The 19506-nt window shown below is 37.8% G+C and overlaps 1 protein-coding gene across 1 annotated transcript in view; it reads right to left on the minus strand.

The window, feature by feature from the left end:
• Nucleotides 1-6923: 6923 nt before the first annotated feature.
• LOC122740772 overlaps nucleotides 6924-19506 on the minus strand; it is a 37981-nt gene continuing 25398 nt past the window's right edge. Inside the window, 2 exon segments of the mRNA XM_043983455.1 lie at nucleotides 6924-12183; nucleotides 14567-14657. Of these exon segments, the coding sequence (XP_043839390.1) occupies nucleotides 12067-12183; nucleotides 14567-14657 (208 nt within the window). The 3' untranslated portion in view covers nucleotides 6924-12066.

A 19506-nucleotide genomic window follows, 5' to 3' on the forward strand; every position in this document is an offset into this window, starting at 1 on the left:
AATTATTTTGAGGGATGACTTTTTGTACTCTGTGTGGAAAAATTTTATTTAAAATTGGTCCTATAATAATCATTTGCTTTATCTACTCCTACTTTATGTATTAGGGTAGTAGGTAGTGCAATGTATCAGGAAGACTAGTCTTCATGAATTCAGATCTGACCTTAGACACTAGCTGTGTGAGTCTATAAAAGGAGAATATGATTTTTTTTTTTGTGTGAGGCAATTGGAGTTAAGTGACTTGCCCAGGTCACACAGCTAGTAAATGTCAAGGGTCTGAGGCCAGATTTGAACTCAGGTCCTCCTGAATCAGGGCCGGTGCTCTATCCCACTGTGCCACCTAGCTGCCCCCAAGAATATGATTTTTCCTTAGAGCTGCTTTAGCTGTGATGTATGAGGCAAAAAGGGGTTAACAGAAAAACCTAAGACCCAAGCTCTAATTCAGATATGAGCTCTAAAAGGGATTCAGATCCCAGTTAATGGGATAACTTACAAGTCAGGATGCTAAGTTCTCGTGCCCACAGTGATCAGTACCCATAACAGGAACCATAAAAGGGGCAGGTCATATAACAATGACAAAATTGACAGCCTATAAAAATTCAGACTAGAAATAAAGAAAATGAAGCTGTTTTGAAACTAGCCTAGCCATGGGAATCAGAAAGAGGACATGCACAGAAAAGGCCAAATTTGTCCCCAGATTCACCTTAGGACATGTAAACCCCCAAAACACACCTCCACTGAAAAAGGTACCCGCTTTGGGGGTTGGCGTAGGACCCAGGAAACTCCAAATTAGGACAGGCCCTCCCTGTACCTCCCTAAGGTGGAGAATATTATAATGGACTGATAAATCAATTTATCTATATTATAAATATAACTGTCTTTTCTTTCACTATTCGAGAGATACCTTGCCACTATTCTGGTTCTCTCCCTGTGGTCCCTCACAGTATTGCAATTAAAACTTGAGAAACTGAGTCACTGAGTCTTATAATTCTTTTGGGATGACTCACGATCAATTTGACCCCAGATTCCATCCCACATCAGCTGCATCTCAAGAAATTTTGGTGTTATTTCATCAGTATCATTTTTTTTTGCATAATTATTGTTTCTTTAATTTGTTCATTGAACAAAAATTATTTCTTGGAACTACTTGTTATTTAAGATTTTGTATATAATCTCCAATTGGGCTTTTGTCTTGTTCTTTATGAACTGATTATTATTTTTATTGTGTCTATAAAGCATGCATTGGGTATTTCTGCCTTTTTACATTTATCTACAATATCCTGAGATCAATACATGGCTGGGCAGCTAAGTGGTGAGTGCATAGAGTGCTGGGATTGTCAGAGAGACTTCTCTTCCTGAGTTCAATTCTGGCACTTAAACACTTACATTCTTTGTGTGTGTGTGTGTGAGGCAGTTAGGGTTAAGTGACTTGCCTAGCCTAGGGTTCACACAGCTCGCTAAGTGTCAAGTGTCTGAGGCCAAATTTGAACTCAGGGCCTCCTGAATCCAGGGACTGGTGCTCTATCACTGCACCCACCTAGCTGCCCCCTTAAACACTATTGTGTGACCCTGGTCAAGTTACCTTAACAGTTTGCCTCAGTTTCCCTCATCTGCAAAATGAACCTGAGAAAGAAATGGCAAAGCAATCAGTATCTTTTCCAAGAAAATCCCAAATGGGGTCATGAAGAGTCAGACATGATAAACAACAACAATGTATGGTAAATTTTTTGTAGAAGTATCATGTGGTTCTGGGAATTATATTATTTAGAAATTTCCTAAATATTTTAGCTCTATTTTCTCCAAGCAATTCTGTATAAAATCACTTGCTATTGTTATATTATTATGTATCTCTTTATAATTCAATTAATTTTTCCTTTTTGAATTTAAAGGCTAGGGTATTTGGAGTATATAAGCTTAATATTGATTTTAGTTTGCCATATAACCTTCTTTCAGCATAATGCAAGTTCCTTGTTTGTCTTTGTTATGAGTGTTTGTTTTTGCATTGTCTGATAGCATGATTTCAGTTCTGGCTTTTTTGGATTTGAATGTGGGATGGAATAGGGTCAAATGATCATGAGTTGTCCCAAAAGAATTACAAGACTCAGTGACTCAGTTTCCCAAGTTTTATTGCAATACTGTAGGATGACCACAGGGAGAGAACCAGAATATTGGAAAGGTGTTCCTCAAATAGTAAAAGAAAAAGACAGTTACTTATTTTATAGTATGGATAAATTGATTTATCCAGTCTCATTTAATAATATCTCCACCTTTGGGAGGTACAGGGGAGGGCTTATCCTAATTTGGAGTTCCTGGGGTCCTAAGCCAACCCCAAAGCGGGTACCTTTTTTCAGTGGAGGTGTGTTTACATGTCATAAGGTGAATCTGAGGACAAATTTGACCTTTTCTGCAATGTCTCTTTCTGGTTTCCATGCAAAGTTCAAAATATCTTCATTTTTCATTTATTTCTAGTCTAAGTGTCTATAGTCTGTCAATTCCTTAATTGTTATAGTTTCAGGTCTTCACGGCCTAGCTCCCTCTGTTCCATTATGGGCACTGATTTCTGTGGGTAAGAGAACCTAGCATCCTGACTTGTAAGTGTTATCCATTAACTGGGATCTGAATCCATCTTAGAGCTCATATCTGAATTAGAGTTTGAGTCTTAGGTTTTTCTATTAACTCCTTTTTTGGCCTCCTACATCAGATTCACTAGATGCGTACCAAATTTGTTCTAGTCTCACATTTTTATTCTGTGTATATCTTTGCTTTTAGGTGTTTCTTTTAAGCATTGGATTGTAGCATTTTATGTTTCTTATCTATCGGTCACTCTTTAGTTTTAGTGGATTGTTTAATCCATTAATGTTATGGAGTTAGGTTTATATTTTCCTCCGCTTGTCTCTAATATTTTTTCCTGAATTAACATTTTCTTTTTTTTTCCTCTCCTCTTTAAAGATAGTACTTTGTCTTTTCAGTTATTTTTGCTTAAACTATTTTAAGGCAATCCAATTCTACAGGCTCTTTCCCCTTTCACCTCAAGTCCCCTGTCTCTTGTAATTCCTTTCCCTAGTTTTGGAGTTTTAATTTAATTCTTTTTTGTTGCTTTCTTTAATCTAGTTACCTAATTCTTCCTCTCTGTTACCCTCATGATTAGTTATGCAAAATCTTCCTTTCCTTTTCCTCCAATTTCTATTAATTTTTTTTCTTTTCATAAAAAGGATTTCTTTACCATGATTCTCTTTCCTTTCTATTTAAACTTTTATTCCTTGATTCATGGTCCTCCTCCTTTAGTCTCTGTATTTTTCATGGGAAGGGGAGTAAGGGAATGAGCATTTATGAAGTGACTACTATGTGTCGGGTACTTGCTTATGTTCCTATCCAAGTGACTTCTGGGGGGACAGAAGTGGACCCCGCTAGATTAATTTCTTTTCCTTCAGGCCTGTTGTAGCTCCACCCATATGCTGGTATTCTGAATGGTTGCAATGATGTGCTAATAAATGTTTAGCAATCAGCTGGGGGGGGGGGAGTATGCACAACAGTTCTTCAAGTTTAATCTGCATTATCAACATTTTCCCCTTTCCTTTAAATTTAGACAATTTTGATTTATATTATTTTACACTTTTCAAGGTGGAAATGTTCACATTGAAAAATTAATAACCAGTTCTCTAGAGTTGGTACACATTAGCTCTAGCACGTTCTTATGAATGCCCTATTTAGTTTTCTGGCTGAGTGCTGATAAGGCAGCATGCTATTGCCCCAGGCACAGTATAGTTCTGCTTGGGAAAGAGGGGTTGTGTTATGGGACCAGGGTACCCCAGAAGTTTTCTTGCGAGATCAAGGAACCTTCTCCTTGAAATTAAACCAAAGGACAGATACACCTAGAGAGATATCCAACATTGGATCTGGACTGAGATAACTCCAGGACCACCACCCTTCATTCCAATCTCCTCCACCCCTCCATAAAGTAATCCTGTTAGGCATGGCTGTACCTGGGGAGAGAGAACCGCCCCTCACCAGACTGCTTCCAACCCACCACCCAGTAAGGGACATTTCACTCTCATTCGGATGGTCACACCATCTAGGCCCTATAAAAGGGCACTCCCCAGTCTGGTAGGGAAGGAAAGAGTTTTAAACTTTCCTTCCTGCCAGTATCTCTTGTGACAAATAAAACTTCTTTTATTTCTAACTAGGACCTGCGCCGGAGAGTGTAATTTTTTACAGTGGAATCCTAAGGACCCATGTGGTTTCCCCATAACAGGTGGTTAGAGTTGGGGCCTGCTTGCTTGTTATCAAAGAATGGGGGTACAGCAATGGCAGGCAGGGGCAGAAGTAGTGCTAGCCAACACAGTAGCAGCAACAAGGAAACTGATGTGTGGATCCCAGAACCAAACCTAATGCTTTGGGTTGTGTGACCTGCAAGAGCATGGGGGTTGGTGGCAGAGGAAAAGAGTGAGCATATTGACCATTAAGGGATTAACCTTCTTTGATATTCATTCATTCTTTTTTTAAAAATTTTTTTAAATGAATAGAATTTTATTTTCCAAATATATGTAAAAAACAAATTTTAGCATCAATTTTTAAAAAACTTTGTGTTCCAACTTTTCTTCCCCCCTCCATTCCCACCCCCACCACAAGAACTCAAGCAATTCATAATATGTTATGCATGACTACTCATGTATAACATTCATTCTATTTGTTGGTTTTTTTTTGGGGGGGGGGAAGGACAATGAGTGTTAAGTTGATGTAGGAGGCAAAAAAAGGGTTAATAGAAAAACACCAAGGACCCAAGCTCTAATTCAGATATTAGCTCTAAAGGGAGTCAGATCCCAGTTAATGGATAATTTATGTTAGGTTTTCATACCATAGTGATCAACATCCATAACGGACCAGAACGGGTCAGGTCAAAATACAATAAAGGAAAAAGACAACCTATAGAAATTCTAATGAAAAATGATTCTATTTTGAAACTAGCCATGGGAATCAGAAAAGAGACATGCACAGAAAAGGCCAAATTTTGTCCCCAGATTCACCTTATGACATGTAAACCCCAAACACACCTCCATTGAAAAAGCCTTGTGGGTTTGGCTTAGGACCCCAGGAACTCCAAATTAGGATAGGCCCTCCCTGAAACACCCAAGGTGGAGAATATTATAATGAGACTGATAATCAATTTATCCATACTATAAATATAACTGTCTTTCCTTATTTGAGAGATACCTTTCCACCATTCTGGTTCTCTCCCTGTGGTTACCCACAGTATTGCAATAAAACTTGGGAAATTGAGTTACTGAGTCTTGTAATTCTTCCTTCCCAAATTGACTAACAATCAATTTGACCCCAGATTCCATCCCACATCAAAATGACTTGTCCAGGGTCACACAGCTAATACGTGTCAAGTGTCTGAGGCTGGATTTGAACTCAGGTCCTCCTGAATCCAGGGCCCAGCGCTTATCCACTGCCCTACCTAGCTGCCCCCTTTGCTATTAATTCATTAGGCTGTTACCTTGTTAAACTTTTTGTTATCTTGGCTGGGAAGAAAAAACTGCAATTCCTTTATGTGAGGAAATAGGGGTTGGGCTCCTCTCAATCTGGACTTATTTAAAGGTCTGCCTCTCCTCCTCCCCCTGCAAACAAAACACATGATTCAGGGAAACCCTAGGCTGGTCACAATTAGATTTGCTCCTGAGCTGTGTCCATGTTGGGGAGGAGTTGAAGAGTTGTCCCTATATTGCCTCTCCCATTGGCTAAGGAATACTGAATTCTGATTAGCTAGTTTTTGGCATTGTAATCCTTGAGTAATTGGTCAAGAAGGGGAGGGGGCCAATTGAGTTAGGAGATAAAAAGGCCTGGAGCCTCCATTTTGTTGTTCACTCCGTGAGGGGTAACCCATTCTTGTGAGAATGACAATAAATGAGCCTTTGACACATAACCAACACTGAGTTCTAGAATTTATTGGAGTGATATTTCTCACAGTTTACCTCTTACACATAATGCTTATTTTGGTGAGTTTTGAGTGCAAGAAGATCAGAGAGAATGTCTGACATCTTGTTGGTCACATAACTTAATTATCAACCTCTGATCCACTCTAATTTTCAGGGAGTCTATTACTTGAGTAAGGTTTTGCACCTCTTGTAGTAAGCAGCTAATTCTCCTTCCAAGTTTTTCTTCCCACACTCTCATTTCTTTTCTAATTCTTTTTGCTAAGTCTCATTTCATTTACAATATAATTTTTGATTCTTGTTTAGTTTCTTTCAGGAATTCTAGTTGACCCTGTGGCCAATCTGTGCATTTCTTTGAGGCTTCGTTTATAGATGTTGTGGAGTTATTTTCTTCTTTTGAGTTTGTCCTGGGTGTTACTGGCTCTGTAATTGATGTGGGCAGAAATTTGGGGTCAAATTGATTGTAAGTTGTCCCAAAAGAATTACAAGACTCAGTGACTCAGTTTACCAAGTTTTATTGCAATACTGTGAGTGATCACGGGGAGAGAACCAGAAAAATGGAAAGATATCTCTCAAATAGTGAAAGAAAAGAGAGTTATATTTATAGTATAGATAAATTGATTTATCAGTCTTAATATAATAATCTCTACCTTAGGAAGGTACAGGGGAGGGTCTGTTCTCATAATATTCTCCACCTTTGGGAGTTACAGGGGAGGGCTTATCCTAATTTGGAGTTGCTAGGGTTCTAAGCCAACCCCTGAGGCGGGTACCTCTTTCAAGTGGAGGTGTTTTGGGGGTTTACATGTCATAAGGTGAATCTGGGGACAAATTTGGCCTTTTCTGTGCATGTCTCTTTCTGATTCCCATGGCTAGTTTCAAAACACCTTCATTTTTCTTTTATTTCTAGTCTGAATGTCTATAGGCTATTTCCTTTATTGTTATTTGACCTGACCCTTTATGAGTACTGATTTCTGTGGGTAAGAGAACCTAGCATTTTGACTGTAAGTTATCCATTAACTGGGATTTGAATCCCTTATAGAGCTAACATCTGAATTAAAGCTTGGGTCTTAGGTTTTTCAGTTAACCCTTTTTTACCTCCTACATCACAATCACTGTTTATTGTAGATATCTTTTTTGTTTACTCATTATTCCAGCCTTAATTTCTGAATTGGGATTTTGAGTTAAGGCACACTTCTGGAGAGGATGGTAGGGTCATGTTTACCCCTAATCTGTTTTATCTAGACTGTTTTCCCTGGATATCGAGTGCTGCATTTTTAAAGGATCTCAGAGGGAACTCAGGTCAGGAAATTGTTTAGGTGTGCTTTAAGTGGCATCATCTAGGACATAGTCTGATTGCTCCTTTCCTAGTTTGAGCTCTGCAGAGCCTTTGACCTTGGTTTGGAACTGAGCGACACAACCAAAGGCTTACCCTTGGTTGTAGCTGCAGTAGTTGTAGGCCACAACCCTAGTCTATAATCTGAAGTCATGATAATGTCCTTCCTTATAAGGGCTGTTCCACTCAATGGCTAAGGGGGTGGGGATGGGGAGAAGTCAGATTGTAAGAAAAGGGATGGGGAAAAGCCTTTATTAAACATCTATGTACCAGGCACTGTGTTAAACACTTTACAAATCTCATTTGATTCTCACAACCTTGGGAGGTAGGTGCTTTTATGATTTCCATTTTGCAGTTGAGGAAACTTAGAGGTAAAGTGATGATCATCGTTACAAAGATAGTGTCTGAGGCCATATTTGAACTTGGGTCTTTCTGATTCCAGATCTAGCACTACATTATCTAGCTGACTCTCAATTGGAAGCAGTGCTAATGGTCTAGTTGGGTGGGGTTCCACTATTCATGAGCTTGTAGGCTGTCCCTATTGTGTGATTGAGAAAACAGAGTTGACAAGATTTGGTAACTTTTTGGACACAGCGAAGAGAGTATTGAAGGGTGAGGAATTTATGACTTGGTTACAAACCTACATGACAGAAAGAATAGTGGTGCCTTCAACTGAAATAAAGAAATTAGGAAGAGGGATTAGTTTAAGGGAAAAGATAATTGATTGTTTTGGACAGATAAGACAGGAGTTTTTTATGTTGAGGATGATCATTTTCAGGGCTCTGTCCTGGGACCAAGAATTGGAAGTAATAGAGTCCCGTAGTTCCAGAAGAGATTAGCTACAATACAACAGGGCAAGTGGTTTAAGAGTTGAGTACAATGCAAAATTGAACTGATTAAAGAATTAAAAGTCAGAAGAAAGTGAAGCTAGTAAAGAGAGGTGGTGATAACCTGGGCAAAATAGGTAATGTATGGAGTTACTGGTGTTTGTTGTGAGAACAGAGAACAGGTTTAGGAAGAGTGAGGCACAGGGAGAGCTGGAAGGAGGTTATGAATTTCAGACTTACGGATTGTTAAGATAGAGCACTTTTGGGCAATGAGACCATCCCTGTGTATAGTTGAAGTAGAATCGAGAAGGTTGATGAACTAGGAAGTCCTTATCCTTCTAACATAAGAGCAAGGCTTTAAACAAATATGATCCAGGTACTGAACTACTTGAAAAAGGAGGAAGAGGTTTCTGGCTGAGATGGTTTCCTGACAGTCAGATTCCCAAACAACTGCTCCACCAAAAGCCTGAAATTCACAACAGACTGAATCATAATCAAGAAAGCCAATAAGAAATTAGAGAAAGTGACTTCTTGACCCACCCCTCCTCCCAGAAATGCATAAAGGACTACCCAGAAGCCCACAAGCAACAGGAAAAGAAACTTCCAGCAAAATGGGCACCAACAAATCTAGTGATAGCACAGGCAAACAAGTCATTAAAGCCAGAGTCATGTGTAACCTGTAAGGCTCTGTCTAAAAGCAAAAGAGCAGAGGGCTCCCATTAGAAAGCTCCAGAAGGGTCAGAAATCCTTAGAAAGGTGAGAAAAATGCTGGGGAACTACAAACACCACAGTGGTGTGAAAGCAGTCAGGGATAGCCCAGGCCAAGGGGTTCTGAGATCAGTCTATGAGATATTATAAAGGGTCCCTCCGAAACCCAAAGATTCAGGGGGAGTCTAGTTTTGAGAGATGGAGGTCAGCATAAGAACCCAGGATCAAACTAGGTGGCCTGTCCAAAAGCACAGCAGGGGGGCAAAGCCTCATCCTTGCAGAAAGCCCCAGTTCAGGAAATGAAATTCCACTTAGGTTTTAAGGTCTGGGCCCTAATTGGCCAGCTCCCCTCTTACCATCCCCCTCCCCCCCCCCTTATATAGACATTAACTCCCCCTATAGAATATAAATTCCTTGTCGGGAGAGACTATTTCTCACTTTTGTCTGTCTTTCAGTGTCTGGAACAGAGCAAGTGCTTAAAAAAATGTTTATAAATTCCCCTATCATTAGAGGAATTCTTAAATAGATGAGATCACAAGATCATTTGAGTATTTGAGAAAAAATGGTATTTGAGTTATTTCAAGTACTTCACTGATATTTAGAGCTTGAGCATTTTTTTCTTTTCTTTCTTTTTTTTTTTTTTTAAGTGAGGCAATTGGGGTTAAGTGACTTGCCCAGAGTCACACAGCTAGCAAGTGTTAAGTGTCTGAGGCCGGATTTGAACTCAGGTACTACTGACTCCAGGGCTGGTGCTCTATCCACTGTGTCACCTAGCTGCCCCTTTGAGCATTTTTTTCATGTTATTAGTGGCAGTGTAAAAGGAGAGTATAGAACATATGGGCAAAAAAAACCCTTGGAGACCTTAATATTAAAGAAGTGTTAAGTGTCTGAGGCCATATTTGAACTCAGGTACTCCTGACTCCAGGGCTGGTGCTCTATCCACTGCGCCACCTAGCTGCCCCAACAACTTATTTAAAAAAAAAACCAAACTAGGGAATGAAGGAGTGTACAGAACCACATGTTAATTGATTTTGAATGAGAATAATGGTAGGGAAATTAGAAGAAATGAATTTTGGAGGGAAGATGATGAATTCATAGCGGGAAATTTAGGCAGGCATAAACATGGGAATGGAACTCATTGGTGTTAATGGAGTTGTAGATCAGAATTAGTTTTCCTGAACAATGCCTTCTTTTAAAATCAAGAAAGTGAACTTTTAAATGATACCAATCTGAGACCTAATGTAAGTACATGTAAACATGGTTAGTAATACCATGTGCATACTGCTAGTGGCAGAGCCTATCTCCTTCAAATATTTTAAGCATTTATATGAAATTTTGATGACTATATGACTATCACTCATATTTTATATTTTAAGACTGACCCCATTATTCTCCTATTGTTAAAAACTTTTCTAAGATCTGTGATTTTATCATCACAGTATGGAGATTCTGAATGTCTATCTTACGTCAGTAACTTTACTCACAACAGCTACATTTAGACACCACCTATATCTGAGATTTCTAAAAATGTCACAAACACTGCTTCTATAGCTCCTAGCTACAGTACACTATAAGTAGCTGTAGAATAATGACTTGTCAGATAAGCTAGTAAAATAACTCTAGTGTGACCAAACTGTAGGTTGGCCTCTGTCTTTGCACTGCCCATAGTTGCTGTTCTACCTAGACTGGAGATCTGGAGTTCATCACACTACCATAGGAACTCTGGAGGCTGAATGCTTTAGTGGTGGTGGCCAAGTAAGCACTAGTGTTGTTAAGTAAAAGATTTCCCTAGAAATTAGAAGCTACATCAATAGCAGAGACCAGGACACATAATCTTCCTTCCTCTTAAATCAAAATGTTTCTTTCCACCACTTGAAGAAATCTGCACAGCTGCCTTAGCCTTGATTTCTTTTTTTCATTGCTTCCTGGTGAGGCTGACAGCTGATAGTCCTTCCTTCTGCTCTGTCAAAACGCCTATTTTTGGATATTAATGATGCCAATGTAGTATAGTGGAGAGTGTTAGATATATCAGAGGACTTGGGTTCAGATTCTGACTCTGCTATTTACTGCATGACTTTAGACAAAATTACTTAACCTTTCCAGGCCTCAGTTTCCTTATCTGTAAAAGGAGTGGGGTGGAAGTAAAAACCTACTATGGTTCTTTTGTCTTGTACTTTTAGTCACTAATGCTGGAATAGTAGTTTAGGGCCTAGCAAGAGGAAGTACTGCCAATTAGCATGGAATTCAATATTCTAAATGCTAGGTCTAATTTCAACTTTTTTTTTTCTCTGAGCTATTATTTTCAGAAGCTTGATTATTCTCTAATTTGAGAGTCAATCTTCAGAAGCCCAGTAAGTTCCAAAATATGGTTCATTCTCTAAACTTCTTTTCAAGTAATTTAAATGAAATACTTTATGAATGTGCAATCAAGTAGAAGGGGTTCCTAAAGTCGTGATGCTGACATAAACTAGCTCTGGGGCTCTGGGGCCCAGGCACGGATTACTGATTATAAACTGCTGAATACCTTTGCTGCATTTTTAAAGGATCTCAGAGGGAACCTACCTACCTTTGGTAGGTAGAGTTTCCTTATTAGGAGTCCAGGCTCCACCATATCCCTAAATGTTTTATAAATTAGTTAAACTTGTTTTTGTTTTTTTGAGCTTGATGACCATAGAACTCTTTCTTGATTTCATGTGTCATGGATCACACAATGATGTTATAGTAATACCAGGTTAAGAAACATCCAAACTAGGTGCTGAATAGTGAGAATAATTGATCCCCATCCAAATTATAATTATATAAAATATGGTCATTGGTTCTCCAATCCAAAACAAATATATAGTGTGAATGTGAAAAATCTGAAAGTGACAGTTTTGCTGGGTTCGTTATTGATAGCATTGTTTGGGACTTAGCTGTAAATGAGGTACACTGTTAAAGGTTTTTTAAATTAAAATTTAATAGGAACTATATAGGATCTCTCAAAATAATGCATTCATTTATGCAGTTAAAAACTTCAATAAGGGATAGTGGAGTTTAAATAAACTTAACCTGCACTAAGATTTTTAGGATACCCTGTTATGTCATTTCTAAGTGTTACAAAATTGTGGAATTTGAGTGTAGAATGGTCATTTTCTCAAATTTTAACTTTGTCTATAGAATTAGCTGCTAAAGAACTGCATATATTTTTATCAGGTTAAAGGAAGTCAAACTATAAATAAACATTTTAAGTATCACACATATTAAAAAATAAAATAATTCAATCTTAATTCTAAAGAATCTTATACAAATGAATTTGTTCAAGTGCTTCTCTATCAATGTCTTTTTCTGGATATAGATCATAGTTCAACTGTATTTCTTCAACCCACTGGTTCAGAGGTATAGCCACCTGAAAATAACAACAAAGACAAAGCTGTATAAACAAAAAATCGTGGGGAAAAAAATCTTTTTTCTAGGAATTTTAAGAACTTATAACAACAGAGAAATTGAGAACAATAGATCACATTATAAGTTAGAATCAGATTTTACACACATTAATATATCTTGAAGGAGTTTATATACTTACCTTGATTAAGGTGTTTGTTAGAAATAAGCTTAAATTAAAATAATTTTTTTGGAACCATCATGAGATCAGAACAAAGAAAAAATGAAACATTCAGAGTAAAAACCACAAAACACCCAGGTGCATTAAACCAAATTTGAATGCTTTAAATATATATATTAAATATACACAGGCGTCATCTACCCTATGAGAACTTTCCTGAGCTCCCAATTTGTTAGCACTTTCAGACCTGAAAATATTTTTTAATTACTTATTTATGTATATATTGTATATGCTTAATCGAATGTAAGCTCCTTGAGGACAGGAATTATTTTGGGGTTTTTTTTTTTGTCCTTGTGCTAATAATAGCCCAGTGCCTTGTACGTAGAAGGCACTAAAAACACTTTTTGAATGGAACTGTTTAAGTAGCAAAGAAATAGAATTGTGTATAGTTTACTTTCCTAAGTCATTTCTAACCGGAGGTGAGGGTAGAGCGTTTGGGGGGGGGGGGGTTTGACTCACAGGTTTATGGACTTCTGATGGAAGTCATTATTTTACTAAGTGATAGTACCACTAAATGGCTTTTTATTTTAACCTGATTTTTGATTTCATCTACATGGGGACCTCACATTAAGGAACTTTACCACTAAAGATCTTTATCTTCTCTGAAATTTATAGTCTTAAAGAGAGTTTTCTGAGGCACTGAGATGTGAAGTGATTTACCCAGGGGCATGAGCCAGCTCTGTCCAATACTCTGAGTTGTCAAACTCAAATAGAACAATCGTGGGCCACATTATGACTTAGAAAACCACAAATAAACATTATCTATATTGTATTATACTTTTATTTGTTTTGTTCAATATTTCCTAGTTACATTTTAATCTAATTCTAAGACACTCAGAAGTTTTGTTCCTTTACCATTAAATAATTTTGAAAAAACAATAATTATAAAGCATAGAGATTTTATATATTATAAAATGACATAAGGGTTTGTGTAATTTAAGATTCTAAATGTGGATTCTAATCTGTTCCCCGAGTTCTGGGGGAAACTGACTAAAATCACTGATAAAACGAGTTTAGGTTTTTAAGGGTTTATTGAAAAATAGAAAGAAAAAGATTGAGAACAGAATTCCAACAGCCTGGAATTCCTATCTTTCCAACAGCCTGGAATTCCTATCTTTCCTCAAATTTCCTGTGAAGTCCTCTGCTGCCACCACCACCATCAAGTCAGGAACCCAAAAGAGGGAGAGCTCTCTGCGCAGGCTCTCTTTCCTCCTTCCTGTCTCCTCAAGTTGATTGGCTGGTAGCCTTGATAGACAGCACCCATGAGCAAACGTTATTTCCTGATGCCAAGGAAAAGCCACACGGCCTTGCCCTCTGAGGCATTTTCCCCATGGCAGAGCTTTCCCACAGCAAGTCTCCAGTAGGTGGCATCATTCCAATCATTATAGGTTCAAGTAGTTAATCTGGCTTCAGTGGTTTTATTTCAACGTAAAACTTAGGTATTAAAAACTGACAGCAGGGGGCAGCTAGGTGGTGCAGTGGATAAAGCACTGGCCCTGGATTCAGGAGGACCTGAGTTCAAATTCGGCCTCAGACACTTGACACTTAACTAGCTGTGTGACCATGGGCAAGTCACTTAACCCCAATTGCATCAGCAAAAAAAAAAAAAAATTGGCAGTGCATATAAATGGTGAAGACGTTGCTAAAGCAAATGATGATGATAGTTCTCTGCGTAAAAGTGCAAGAGTGCCTTTCACCTGAGGATCTCAAAGGCCTTTATAAATATTAATTAAACAATGTATCTATTATGGGTCAAATTTATTGTTAAATATCATTCTTGTTTTATACATAGTGCAACTGAGGCAGAAAGAAGTTAAGTGGTTTATCTAAGATTTAAAAGTAGGATTCAGAGGTCTAGTCTGCTTTAATCCCAAGTAATCCTGAACCTTCTATGATACTATGGAAAATTATGATTTGTATACATTCTAAATTTTTTTATATCATTCACTACTGCCATCAGCTTCAAACTCTATCAATGAAAGCCTAAAAATCCAGGGGGAGAAATTTATGTTAAGGTTAGGATTCATACCAACCTCAAGGCAATGCTTCAACCACAAGGTTATATTGATCTGTCACCATGTTCAGACTGAATGTAAATAGAATTTTGAAACAATTATTATATAAAAAATGAGTATTTAGGGTTTAAAAAACCAAAATGTTGACAAACCTGTAGATTTGAGAGAGATTCTTTAAGACTCGGGACTGTTACCAATAAGGTTCCCTTTTTCCTCACATTATGGCTGATATATTCCCAGGCTCTGAAATATATTAAAAAATGTTTTTTCTATAAAAAGGTCATTAGATTAGTAATAATTTGAAAATGATATTATGACACAAAGTAAAAATACAGAAAATGTGGGGACCAAGACTTGAGCTACTTTATCAGTTCATGGTAGACTCTAAATTTATTCTTTCAAAAAGAAATACATAAATTTTTGCTTTATTATTGTATTATTTGCTTTAATATTCATGTTTTCTATTGAGATAGTCAATAAACATTTTTTAAAGCATCTTCTATGTGTTAGACATTGTGCTAAATGCAAAGGATACAAACAGAGGCAAAATATAGTCCTCATTCTCAGGAAGCTCATAGTCTAATGGAGACAACATGCAAAAAACCCCTATGCTATGTACAGGACAAATGGAAATAATCAACAGAGAGAGTGCACTAGAATTAACGAGGTTTGGGAAAACCTTCCTGTAGAAGGTGGAATTTTAAGTAAGACTTGAAGGAAACCTGAAAAAGCTAGGAAGCAGAGATAGGAAGAACATTTCTGGAATGGGAGAAAGCCACTGAAGATTTGAAAGGTTTGGAGGGGAAGAAAGTTATGAAGGACTCTGAAAGCCAAACTTGCTTTTTTGCCTTTTGTAGTTTAGCTTTTCATAAAGGCCATCTATAATGGGTACCTCTATTTCTCTCCTCTCAATCTCTCTCTTTTTTTTTGGTGGGGCAAAGAGGGTTAAGTGACTTGCCCAAGGTCACACAGCTAGCAAGTGTCAAGTGTCTGAAGCTGGATTTGAACTCAGGTCCTCTGGAATCCAGGGCCAGTGCTTTATCCACTGCACCACCTAGCTGCCCCCTCTCAATCTCTTCTTAAATTAACCCCTTACAATCAGGCTTCTGGTCTTATCATTCTACTAATTCTGTTCTCTCCAAAGTTGCTAATGATCTCTTAGTTGTCAAATCCAGTGGCCTTTTCTCAATCCTCATTCTCCTTGACCTCTATACCCTCTGATGCTATTCTTCATTCCCTCCTCAATACTCTCTTCTTTAAGTTTGCAGCACACCAACCACTCCTGGTTCTCTTCCCACCTACCTAACCATTCCTTCTCGTCTCTTTTGATGCATCCTCATCCAGATCACACCCTCTACCTATATTAGATATTCCTCAGGGTTCTGTACTGAGTTGTCTTTTCTTCTTCTACTACTTCAGTTGGTGATCTCATCAGCTCTGATGGATTTAATTGTCATCTCTCTGCTGATGATTCTCAAACTAGTTATTTTGCCCTAATTTCTCTGTGGACCTCTATTCTCACATCTCCAACTGCCCTTCAGACCTCTCAAACTGAATGCCCAGTAGACATTCTAAACTCAACATGCTTAAAACAGAACTCATTTTCACCCTAAACCCTCCCTCCCTCTTATTTTCCCTAGTACTGTAGGGGTAAACACCATCCTCCAAGTTCCTCAGGTTTGCTACCTAGGAGTCATTCTGGATTCTTCACTATCTCTCACCTCCACTGTAACTGTTAATTTCACCTTTGCAAAATTTCTTGAATATGACCTCTTCTCTCATTTGAAATTCCCACCAATCTAGTAGAGGCCTTCATCACCTTGCAACTACACTATTGCAATAGCATGGGGTGGGTCTGCCTGCCTCATGTCTCTTTCCACTCCAATCTATCTTCCAGTCAGCTGCCAAAGTGATTTTCCTAAAGCACTGGTCTGACCATATCACCCTTCTATTCAATAAACTATAGTGGCTTCCTATAGCCTCCAGGAACAAATACAAAATGTTCTGCTTGGCATTCAAAGCCCTTCATAATCCAGCCTCCTCCTACCTTTCCATTCTTTTTACCCCTTACTCTGAACATGTATTTTTCAATCTGGTGACAGTGGCTCTCTGGCTGTTCCATAAACAAGACACTTCATCTCTCAGCTTTGGGCATTTTCTCTGTATCCAGAATGTTCTTCCTCCTCCACTAACTAATGACATTCCTGGTTTCCTTTAAGTGTCAACTAAAATCCCACCTTCTACAGGAAGTCTTCCCCAACCACTTTTATTTTGTTTGTTTTTTGGTTGTTGTTTTTTTTTTTTTTTTTGTGGGGCAACGAGGGTTAAGTGACTTGCCCAGGGTCACACAGCTAGTAAGTGTCAAGTGTCTGAGGCTGGATTTGATTTCAGGTCCTCCTGAATCCAAGGCCAGTGCTTTATCCACTGCGCCACCTAGCTGCACCCCGCCCCCCAACCACTTTTAATTCCAGTGCCTTCCCTTTATTAATTATCTCTTCTTTATCCCACATATATCTTGCTTTATTTGTTTTTTATGTTGTCTCCCCCCCCCCTTAGATTATGAGTTCTTTGAGGGCAGGGATAGCCTTTTGCTTCTTTGTATCCTACCCCCCCTGCCAATAGTTCTCAGTGGGAGGGGAGAGGTAGTAGTTGGAGGTATGGGGAAGAGACAGATTTTTTGCTGTTTGAAAAAATATATATAAATACAAAAAACCCAAATGAGAACAATAAAGGAAAAGATGAGAAAAGAAATGAAAGCTATGGAAGAGATTTTGGAATACCATATTCCAAAAGGCCAAAGATCTAGGTTTACAAACGAGAATATCAAACCAAAAAACTGATCAGAATTCTACAGAGGAACAAATGGCTCTTAAATGAAATAGAGGACTTCCAAGCATTCCTGATGAAAAAATGAAAGCTGAATAGAGGTGTCTAGGTGGATAGAGCACTGGGCCTGGAGTCAGGAAGACCTGAGTTCAAATCTAACCTCAACCATTTACTAGCTTTGTGACTCTGGGCAAGTCACTTAACCTCTGCCTCAGTTTCCTTATCTGTAAAGTAGGGATAATAATAGCATCTACCTCCCAAGGTTATGAGTTTAAATGATATAATAATTGTAAAGTGCTTGGTACAGTACCTGGTACACTGAGAAAAAGAACTATTAAATAACCAATTTTTTCCCTTCCTATTTCCTCATTCTCTACATTAAAACAATGGAAGACCACAATTTACCCTTCCAGGCAAATCTAACCAATAAATAAACAAAAAAAAGAAATGAAGGACAAGAAAGCAATTTACATTCACTAAAGGGCTTTTGAAACAAAGAATAAAAATTAATTAGAAACTAAATAATTTAATATCAAAGAATGGGTAGCTCAAAGAAGAAATCATAGAAACAATAATTTCTTTAAAGATAATGATAATTAGGTAACACACCAAAAATTGCACAATGTGGTTAAAGCAGTATTTAGGGGAAATTTTCTATCTTAAACTTTTTTTATTAATAAAAGAGAAAAAGCAGACCAATCAATTTGGCATGCAACTAAAAGAATTAGAAAACCAAGAAAGCAGTCTGGCAGAAATGAGGTATAGCTCAATTTAGACATAAAAGATATCATAAATTACAGAAGCATGGAAGAAATTAACAGTTAGATTCATGGCTTGTGGGAGAATTCTTGACAAAACAAGTGATAGGTTATTAGGGGGTAAAATGGACAGTTTTTATTATATAAAATTAAAAAGGTTTTGCACAAACAAAATTAATGCAAATAAAATTAGAAAAGCAATAGTTAAATTGGAAAAAAATCTTTGCTTTTCTCTGATCAGCAAGTTTTTCTGATAATGATCTAATTTCTAAGATCACAAAGGGGAAGTGAGTCAAATTTATAAGAATAAGCTATTTCTCAATTGATAAATGTTCAAAGGGTCTGAATATGCCATTTTCATAGGAAGAAATCTAAGCTATATTTTATCTAAGAAGTCATTCATTAGCCACATGAAAAAAATGATCCAAATCACTGATAATTAGAGAAATTAAAAGTAAAATAACTCTGAAGTACCATCTCACATTCATGGGACTGGAAAAGTTAATAAGAAAAGGAAAATGATGAATGCTGGAGGTGCTGTGGGAAAACAGGTCACGTAAAACAAATTTCTGCATTAGCCTATCAAAAAAAAAGGGGGGGGGGTGGTGGCTAGGTGGCGCAGTGGATAAAGCACTGGCCCTGGATTCAGGAGTACCTGAGTTCAAACCCGGCCTCAGACACTTGACACTTATTAGCTGTGTGACCCTGGGCAAGTCACTTAACCCCCGTTGCCCCTCAAAAAAAAAAAAAAAAGGAAAAGAGAGAAGAAAAATATGTTTCAATTTGTACTCTGAGTCCATCAATTCTCTATTTGAAGGTGGATAGCATGTTTCATCATGACTCCTTTGGAACTGTGGTTGGATATTGATCAGTTACTGTCTTTCAAATATGATCACCATTACAATTTGTTGTGATTGTATAAATTATTCTACTGGTTCTACCCAGGTCATATCACACTGCTAGCACTTAAAAATTAGAGGTCCCTAGCCTGAGCTTGAAAGCATCATAAGGACATAAAAGACATAAGGTTAGGCCAGATATGTCCCTCTTCCTAACCCCCAGAGGTAAGCAGAGCCCCACTCTGACCAAAAATATTCAGATATGGCTAATGTGGGAATTTCTTTTGCTAGATTATGTATTTGTGTTAAGAGATTTGGTAATTTAAAAAAATTGCTTAATGAGGGTGGGCAGCAGTGGGAGGTATAGATTAATTAAAAAATTTGTTACTTGAAAGAAACATTTAAAAAATATTGAGAGAGGCACAGAAATCACACCTGTCTATTCCTTACATATCCAAGTCTGACCTTTCATTTGGTCCAGATGCCTTAAATTTATCAAGTGTAACTACTCTTCTACTATTTCCTTAGTTATTTGTTTTATGATAACCAGTATAAAGGTCATTCTCATTGGCAGAGAAAATAGAAACTAAATAAGGCTTGTGAAGCATTACCTTCCCTCTACTGCCAGGCATCATCATTTTCTCTACCACAAGAAAAGGTTCTATCTCT

The sequence above is a fragment of the Dromiciops gliroides genome, chromosome 2, assembly GCF_019393635.1.
Source record: "Dromiciops gliroides isolate mDroGli1 chromosome 2, mDroGli1.pri, whole genome shotgun sequence".
In the NCBI taxonomy this organism is placed as follows: domain Eukaryota; kingdom Metazoa; phylum Chordata; class Mammalia; order Microbiotheria; family Microbiotheriidae; genus Dromiciops; species Dromiciops gliroides.